The following is a 9,982-nucleotide window of genomic DNA, read 5'->3' as shown; positions in this document are numbered from 1 at the left end:
CTCACTAAACAATGATGTAATTTATTCTCTAACTACTAGTTGGACAAAATGAGACTGTGAGGAACCCTACAGGACGATCCAGGATTCCAACAGAGAAGACGACATAGGGAAATGTATGTTTTAGATCTGTAATGTTCATTTGGAAGAGGGAACTCTAACACCCATATCTGCTTTTGGTTAGGTTATAATGATGGTAGAACTCTTTCCATGTTCTAAAAATAATGTGTGCATTGCATGCTTATGTTTCACGTGTTAGTCATCAGTTATCTTGCTTCCATCCTTCTTCCTGTAACCTGCTGAACATAGTACGTCCAGCTGTCATAAATGTATGTATGGTCTTGGTTAATGTATAAAATAGAGTATAGTCTGAGTGTCATATGGCCTGGGTGTCATCTTCTCTTAATGTGCATGTCCTTGCTATTTCAGCCTGTAATAGACCTATTTAATGCTCAGCTCTCTCCTTAATGGTTCACTCCAACATGCCCCAGGTTATTAGTGAGTTAATTGTTGCATGATTTAATTCAATCACGTAATCAATTAAACGTTAGGTAATCTATTTGATAAAATAACATGTCATCACATGAATGACAGTCAGACACTACAAAGTGAAAAGAAACGTTGCATCAGAACATTGAGGCAAAATATTACCATAACTTTGTCATAAAACCAATAACAAATGTATATAAAATATCAAATAAACATATATTATGTGTATCATCTGTAATGGAATAATACAGTACTGTATAATGTAATAGAATATAAACAGTACTGTATACTGTCATAGTACTACTGTATAATGTAATAGTACAGTACTGTATACTGTAATAGAATATAAACAGTACTGTATAATGTAATAGAATAGTCCAGGACTGTATAATGTAATATAATAGTACAGGACTGTATAATGTAATATAATAGAAACAGTACTGTATAATGTAATATAATAGTACAGTACTGTATAATGTAATAGAATAGTACAGTACTGTATAATGTAATAGAATAGTACAGTACTGTATAATGTAATATAATAGTACAGGACTGTATAATGTAATAGAATAGTACAGTACTGTAGAATGTAATAGAATAGAACAGTACTGTATAATGTAATAGAATAGTTCAGTACTGTAGAATGTAACAGAATGGTTCAGTGCTGTAGAATGTAACAGAATGGTTCCGTACTGTAGAATGTAATAGAATAGTACAGTACTGTAGAATGTAATAGAATAGTTCAGTACTGTAGAATGTAACAGAATATTACTGTAGAATGTAATAGAATAGTTCAGTACTGTAGAATGGAATAGAATATTACTGTAGAATGTAATAGAATAGTACAGTACTGTAGAATGTAACAGAATGGTTCAGTACTGTAGAATGTAACAGAATAGTTCAGTACTGTAGAATGTAACAGAATGGTTCAGTACTGTAGAATGTAACAGAATGGTTCAGTACTGTAGAATGTAATAGAATAATACAGTACTGTAGAATGTAACAGAATAGTTCAGTACTGTAGAATGTAACAGAATAGTTCAGTACTGTAGAATGTAACAGAATGGTTCAGTACTGTAGAATGTAATAGAATAATACAGTACTGTAGAATGTAATAGAATAATACAGTACTGTAGAATGTAATAGAATAGTTCAGTACTGTAGAATGTAATAGAATAATACAGTACTGTAGAATGTAATAGAATAGTTCAGTACTGTAGAATGTAATAGAATAATACAGTACTGTAGAATGTAACAGAATGGTTCAGTACTGTAGAATGTAATAGAATGGTTCAGTACTGTAGAATGTAACAGAATAGTTCAGTACTGTAGAATGTAATAGAATAATACAGTACTGTAGAATGTAATAGAATAATACAGTACTGTAGAATGTAATAGAATAATACAGTACTGTAGAATGTAATAGAATAGTTCAGTACTGTAGAATGTAACAGAATGGTTCAGTACTGTAGAATGTAACAGAATGGTTCAGTACTGTAGAATGTAATAGAATAGTTCAGTACTGTAGAATGTAACAGAATGGTTCAGTACTGTAGAATGTAATAGAATAATACAGTACTGTAGAATGTAACAGAATGGTACTGTAGAATATAAGTATTGTTCCTGTGAGCGAACATCAAGAAGAAATTAAAACATATATTTATAATGTTCTCAGCCTTCATATAAAATATAACTGGACATCGAGGCTGTTTCAGAAATACAAAGCAAAGTTATTGTGTTCAGATTCTGTTCCATGTTACTTAAAACATGAAAGGAAAAATATTTAACATAAAAATAATTTACAAGGTTCTGTATATTATTCTGTATAATGAAAAGTGCTTGACAAATATTATCTTATTCATCATAGTTTAAAAGGCAAAACTGACTCTAGATCAGCAGTCCAGTGTGAATACAGTAGTCCTGTGGCTCAGTTGGTACAGCATGGTGAATGGGTCCCAATGGGACCACCGGCATGAAAGATGTATCCACACATAATAAGTCACTTTGGTTAAAAGTGTTTCTAAATGGCGTATCTTATGATAGAATAATATCACTTAGTTGGACTATACAGGTCCAGATATACAGGGTTTATGTCAAACTTGTGTTCAGGTCTTCTTGGTTCTGGGTTTGGTGTGTTCAGGTCCTAATGGTTCTGGGTTTGTTGTGTTCAGGTCCTATTGGTTCTGGGTTTGTTGTGTTCAGGTACTCTTGGTTCTGGGTTTGTTGTGTTCAGGTCCTCTTGGTTCTGGGTTTGTTGTGTTCAGGTCCTCTTGGTTCTGGGTTTGTTGTGTTCAGGTCCTCTTGGTTCTGGGTTTGTTGTGTTCAGGTACTCTTGGTTCTGGGTTTGGTGAGTTCATGTCTTCTTGGTTCAGGGTTTGTTGTGTTCAGGTCTTCTGGGTTTGTTGACTCTACTATAGTTCTCAAAAAAGTCCTCCTCAGCTGCTTGTGCTGCCGTGGGTCTGAAGAGAGAGAAACAGAAATTTAACAGAGTCTGCATCCCCTAAAAACCTTCATATACTCATTTTAGTGCATTACTTTGCCCAAGGCCTATATGGCTCTGGTGAAAAGTAGTGCACTAAATTGGGAATAGTGTTCCATTTGGAACACAGACCAGTTCCTCAAAACCACCACTCTCTCATTAATTGTTGGGTTTGTAATGAAATGCCATTACTAGTGGCCACTAGGGGTCAACTCTTTCTCTTATTAATGACGTCATGGTCTTCTCGTCCAATAAGCAGCGGCATATGAATGAGCTGTAATCAAGAATAAAGCTTGTTTACAAACAAATCTAGAAACATATGTAACTGGAATGTTATAGGAGGGTCAGATTTTCTTTGGGCGAATTCACTCGTTTTTGAGAAACTATCCCCAACCATCTATTCACTTCCTCATCCTCGTTGTTCAGGAAGTGGGCTCCAAAAACACCCCCCAAAAAACCAAAAAAAAAGCTCTAGTAGTCTATAGTGATGCATTTCTTCAGATGTTGTACACATAAAATGTGTCTTTCTGAACTTAATCTGTAACGTTATGTTCCATGTTGTTGAGACTTGAACGATGCTTCTGGTCCGTTCTAGCAGCCTGATACATGGAGAATAGAACAGTTGGACGGAGAAACAGCAGGAGTCACACAAAACGGAATATACCGTTGTGGATACAGTTCAGAATGACACAATGTCATGTGTACAACTGCAACATCTGAAGACCTGCATCACTATACTGAGATATTTCTGTTTCTAAAAGGATGGATTTGGGTGTTTTTGGAGCATTTGTTCATGTTTTTTCAGAGCCTCCGTACTGCACTACGAGGATGAGGAAGTGAATTGCTGGTTTCCCTAAAACAAGTGAAATTGCAAAAAAAGGTGTCTGGACCCTTCTGGAACATGGCATTTAGATAAAAAATAAAAATTTGGTTGTAAAAAAGCATATTTCTCCTTTAATGTGGTGTATTCACAATGCTCTATAATTGGCTCTATGTTGTTTTAATGTGGTGTATTCACAATGCTCTATAATTGGCTCTATGTTGTTTTAATGTGGTGTATTCACAATGCTCTATAATTGGCTCTATGTTGTTTTAATGTGGTGTATTCACAATACTCCAGAAATGGCTCTATGTTATTTTAATGTGGTGTATTCACAATGCTCCAGAAATGTCTCTATGTTGTTTTAATGTGGTGTATTCACAATGCTCCAGAAATGTCTCTATGTTATTTTAATGTGGTGTATTCACAATGCTCCAGAAATGTCTCTATGTTGTTTTAATGTGGTGTATTCACAATGCTCCAGACATGTCTCTATGTTGTTTTAATGTGGTGTATTCACAATGCTCCAGAAATGTCTCTATGTTATTGTAATGGCAGACTATGCTCACCGGGTGGCAGCACTGGGGAGGTTGAATTTCACAGCATCGTACTGGACATCCTGTTTCTGGGGTTTACACAGCTGGACGGTGGAGTACAGAGGCACTTCCTGGTTTTTGGAGTGAGAGAAGTGGACTCTGGCGTAGTGAACATCATCCTGGTCGACTGTGGCTGCTGTCTGTGCTGCAGTAGAGGCTGTGGACATGCTTGAGACGTTTTCATACACTGGACTAGAGTCTCCCTGGTGGGAAGAGGACAGACAACATGATGAGTAGAAATGTTCCTCAAAGCAAAACACATAATCTGATACTAACAGACTCACCTGTACATTATCTGATGTGTCTCTTGTGTCAGAGGTGGATTTGGAGGCCTTCTTCCTGGTTTGCACATTAATTTATTTATTCTTGAATGAATGAACTAATCAATGAACAAAGTCATTTAATAAAAAATAGTTATAGTGAAATAATCTTTAACATAATCTCTCACCTGAACCACATGAGTCCAGAGAGACAGAGGATGAGAACCAGAACCACTGTGATTCCTACAGCTGCAGTCAGGACTGAGGTCTGTTTCACTATAATAAAATAGGGATGATATGGGAACAACAGAACAATATGTGTTAACTGATCTAATCTCAATGTATATATAATTATAACACAAAGTATGATAAGCCAAAGTACAATTATTAATATTAGCTTGAAACATAATTTTGTGTAGAAATATATAAGCTGAAACTTCACCTGGTAAAATGATCATCAGAGCTGTAGAGTTCCTAGATCCTCTTCTATTCCAGGCCTCACAGTGGTAATGTCCACTGTCCACTGACTTGAAGTTACTGATGTTGTACATCTGTCCACATCCATTTAGAAAAGTCTCATTTTGAAAGTACCAGGTGTATTTGTCCACAGGTGGGTTGGCATCACTGCTGCAGGTCAGAGTCACTGAACTGCCCTCCACTATTTCACCAGAGGGACTGACTGACACTGAGGGGTTCTTTGGAGCATCTGGTGGACAATATTTAACAACAGTGTTTTAAATAGTGTTTTACTTGTGATTTGAATATGAATTTAAATGTGATTCTCTGATTAATGATGAGGTGAACTTACACTGAACGTTCACAAACACAGAAGAAGAGTTGAGTCGTCCATATTTATTCTCAGCCTCACAGTAATATTCTCCTCTGTCCTCAGAGATGATGTTAGTGATGCTGTAACTCTGTCCTGATGCTTTTGGTGAGGTTACGTTCATCTTGTACCAGGTGTATTTGTCCACAGGTGGGTTGGCATCACTGCTGCAGGTCAGAGTCACTGAACTGCCCTCCACTATTTCACCAGAGGGACTGACTGACACTGAGGGGTTCTTTGGTCCATCTGATGTAAAGGAGAATTTGTCAGAGGGATATGACTAGTATATTTACCACAGTAGTATATTCACCACAGTAGTATATTTACCACAGTAGTATATTTACCACAGTAGTATATTCACCACAGTAGTATATTTACCACAGTAGTATATTTACCACAGTAGTATATTTACCACAGTAGTATATTTACCACAGTAGTATATTTAACACAGTAGTATATCTACCACAGTAGTATATTTACCACAGTAGTATATTTACCACAGTAGTATATTTACCACAGTAGTATATTTACCACAGTAGTATATTTAACACAGTAGTATATTTACCACAGTAGTATATTTAACACAGTAGTATATTTATATTTACCACAGTAGTATATTTACCACAGTAGTATATTTACATCTGATTCCACAGTAGTATATTTACCACAGTAGTATATTTAACACAGTAGTATATCTACCACAGTAGTATATTTAACACAGTAGTATATTTACCACAGTAGTATATTTACCACAGTAGTATATTTACCACAGTAGTATATTTACCACAGTAGTATATTTAACACAGTAGTATATCTACCACAGTAGTATATTTACCACAGTAGTATATTTACCACAGTAGTATATTTAACACAGTAGTATATTTAACACAGTAGTATATTTACCACAGTAGTATATCTACCACAGTAGTATATTTAACACAGTAGTATATTTAACACAGTAGTATATTTACCACAGTAGTATATTTACCACAGTAGTATATTTACCACAGTAGTATATTTAACACAGTAGTATATTTAACACAGTAGTATATTTACCACAGTAGTATATTTACCACAGTAGTATATTTACCACAGTAGTATATTTACCACAGTAGTATATTTACCACAGTAGTATATTTACAAATGACATGTCATGTCAAAAATAAATTATCTGTTTAGTTAGAGAACTATCTAAAACTCTAACTTACACACAACGTTAACAAATACTCATTTGGAAATGATATGCTTAAGGACTACTTCATTTAGTTATAATTGTTTTGCTACCTTCTCATTGAAACACTGAGCTGTACTTTACTCACATTTCACATCCATGTTGATGGTCCCAGACCTGTCTGTCCCCATCTCATTCTGGGACTCACAGTAGTACTCTCCACTGTCAGATGACTGGATGTGACTGAATACATGCTGTGGTCCTGTCATACTCTGACAGTCACCTCCATTCTTCTTGTACCACCAGGTGTAACTCTGGACAGGTGGGTTGGCATCACTGCTGCAGGTCAGAGTCACTGAACTGCCCTCCACTATTTCACCAGAGGGACTGACTGACACTGAGGTCTTTGGTTTATCTGATGTAAAATACCAAATGTTTTGTCAAAGTAATATTAATTAGTAAAAATATATATTTTTGTTCTGTAATGATTGATAAAGAGGTCTCTTTTGCCTGAATACATGATACTTGCTAAGTAGAATACTGTACTATTGTACTGTACTCACACACTGCAGGAGAGCTGAGACGGCCTTTTACAGCACAGAAGTAGCTGTCTGCATCCTCACTGCTGATGGAGTACATGGGGGAGGAGACACCTTGTACATTCTGTCCGTTCTTGTACCAGATGTAGGTGGGGTTGTCAGTCAGAGTACAGGTGGTGATACAGGTCAGTGTCTTCTGTCCTTCTGCAGCAGGAGTCACCTTCACCTGCAGACCTGAAACAATATGTATAAAACCACATACACCTCTGTGTCAACAGGATGGTCAATTTATTTATCCTGTCATTCAATATGATTTACAGCTGTATCATACAGTGTAGTATTACCTGTGACAGACAGAGTTGTTCCTGGGAAACTATGACCCCATTCAATGTTGTGTGTTTTAAAAGTGAAGCGATACTCAGCTGAGTCCTCCTCTCTCAGATCTGTGATTCTCAGGGAGGGACCTCTGTATGTTCCAGTATACTCCACACGACCTGCATACCCTGGGTCTCTGGTTAGGTCTTCAGGGGTCGACTTATCACTTCTAAACCAGAATGTTGATGTGGTGTAATAATAACCAACAGTACAGGATATGTCCACTGTTGACCCCTTCAAGACACAGATTCTCCTCTTGGTGTAAGTCACTCTGTTGCAGCTCTGACCCTGAACAAATGAAACACAGTGACATAACAAGAGGTCAACTGGATTATATTCTCAGTTCTATCTAGAAATGCTAAAAGTTCTCGAGTTCTCATAGTGAAACCAAAACACACAGAGGTTAAACAGTATTGTTAATGAAGAAACACTCACACACTGCAGGAGAGAGGAGACCCTCATGGCCTTTTACAGCACAGGAGTAGCTGTCTGCAGCATCAGGGAGGACTGAATAGGGAGAAGTGTTGTCAGTTACTATCTGTCCGTTCTTGTACCAGATGTAGGTGGGGTTGTCAGTCAGAGTACAGGTGGTGCTACAGGTCAGTGTCTTCTGTCCCTCTGCAGCAGGAGTCACCTTCACCTGCAGACCTGAAACAATATGTATAAAACCACATACACCTCTGTGTCAACAGGATGGTCAATGTATTTATCCTGTAATTCATTATGATTTACAGTTGCATCATACAGTGTAGTATTACCTGTGACAGACAGAGTTGTTCCTGGGAAACTATGACCCCATTCAAAGTTGTGTGTTTTAAAAGTGAAGCGATACTCAGCTGAGTCCTCCTCTCTCAGATCTGTGATTCTCAGGGTGAAGGGACCTCTGTATGTTCCAGTGTACTTCACACGACCTGCATACCCTGGGTCAGTGGTTAGGTCTTCAGGGGTCGACTTATCACTTCTAAACCAGAATGATGATGTGGTGTAATAATAACCAACATAAGTACAGGATATGTCCACTGTTGACCCCTTCAAGACACAGATTCTCCTCTTGGTGTAAGTCACTCTGTAGCAGCTCTGACCCTGAACACCTGAAACATAAAGAGGACATCATTTACACAGTGGAATCGTGAGCTTCACTAATCTAAAGTAGTTAAGCCATCCTGTCTTGTCAAAGTGTTGCAGTCACAACTGTGAGGCCTGTTTAGCAGACAGAAGAGTTATACTTGAAAAGGTATACTAGAATACTGAGTTAAATTCACACTCACACACTGCAGGAGAGGGGAGATCCTCATGGCCTTTTACAGCACAGGAGTAGCTGTCTTTACTGTTACTGTAGACTGAGTATTTGTACTGGGGGGAGGTTCTCTCGTGTTGATGTTGTCCATTCTTGTACCAGATGTAGGTGGGGTTGCCAGTCAGAGTACAGGTGGTGCTACAGGTGAGTGTCTTCTGTCCCTTTGCAGCAGTAGTCACCTTCACCTGCAGAGCTGGAGAAGATCACAACATTAAAACCCTGAATCACCTGTTCGATAGTTTAATCACATGATGCAAGACATTCTCAAACTCATTTAATTATTAAATCTGTTTCATATATGCAAATCCAATTTCTAGACCTAAATGGACAGTAGATATTAATTGAACAGATTAGCAGCATAAAGCATATTACTGTACCTGTTACAGACAGAGTGACTCCAGGATCTCCATAATATTTCCCTCTGGTCTGATCTGTTAGTAATCTGAATTTGTACGTAGCTGAGTCTCTCTCTCTCAGGTCTGTGATTCTCAGGTTACAGTCTTTCTTCTTATCCCCATGATACTCCAGACGACCTACATACTCTGGGTCCTGACCTAGATCTTCAGGTTCTATACCAGTCCCCCATTTAGTGAACCAGAAGGTTGTTGTGACTGTATAACCACTGGGATATGTGTAAGAGCAGGACATCTCCACTGTTGACCCCTTCAAGGTACAGATACTCTGACTGGTGTATGTAACACTCCAGCCATACTGACCCAGTACCACTGAAACACAAGTCACACAACACAATGGTATCAGAATGAAGACAAGATATATTGCCTCACAGTGACTGTAGGGTTTGCCAACACTTTGTTGCCATAGTTCCTGATTTGAGTGTGAATGGAAACCACAGATAAGCATCACTCAGTGAGGTGTGAAAGATAACTATTTAAAGTGAAGTGGCGATGCCTAACAGAACACACCAGAATAACATTATGATTCTTATCCTTTTAGAAATGTCTGTAGATTGATAAACAGAGCAACTAAAAGATAAGAATGAGACCATACCTGCTACAGACCAGAGAAAGACCACCAACACACTTCCTGCTGTTCTCAAGGCCATTGTTGCATCTCCCACCCTGCAGTCTGAGAAACATAAACAACAACTCACTCTATAGCTGGTGAATAACTAC

The 9,982-nt window shown here is 37.7% G+C and overlaps 1 protein-coding gene across 2 annotated transcripts; it reads right to left on the bottom strand.

Annotated features, from left to right (window-relative positions):
- Positions 1-2,122: 2,122 nt before the first annotated feature.
- Positions 2,123-8,174, bottom strand: LOC135532050 (B-cell receptor CD22-like). Of its 2 annotated transcripts, none has more exons than XM_064959693.1 (9): positions 7,988-8,174; positions 7,202-7,840; positions 6,787-7,053; positions 5,450-5,713; positions 5,084-5,347; positions 4,830-4,917; positions 4,666-4,720; positions 4,355-4,584; positions 2,123-2,945 (listed from the first exon to the last, which is right to left on the bottom strand). In XM_064959693.1, the coding sequence occupies exons 2-9, from the start codon at positions 7,275-7,277 to the stop codon at positions 2,855-2,857; spliced, it is 1,335 nt and encodes a 444-aa protein (XP_064815765.1). In that variant the 5' UTR covers positions 7,278-7,840; positions 7,988-8,174; the 3' UTR covers positions 2,123-2,854. The 2 variants fall into 2 exon arrangements, with proteins under 2 accessions (XP_064815765.1, XP_064815774.1); XM_064959702.1 differs by having other exon boundaries at positions 2,877-2,945; positions 4,666-4,716.
- Positions 8,175-9,982: the final 1,808 nt, after the last annotated feature.

The sequence above is a fragment of the Oncorhynchus masou genome, chromosome 5 (genome assembly GCF_036934945.1).
Source record: "Oncorhynchus masou masou isolate Uvic2021 chromosome 5, UVic_Omas_1.1, whole genome shotgun sequence".
Taxonomy (NCBI): domain Eukaryota; kingdom Metazoa; phylum Chordata; class Actinopteri; order Salmoniformes; family Salmonidae; genus Oncorhynchus; species Oncorhynchus masou.
This window is presented reverse-complemented; position numbering and strand designations above follow the sequence as displayed.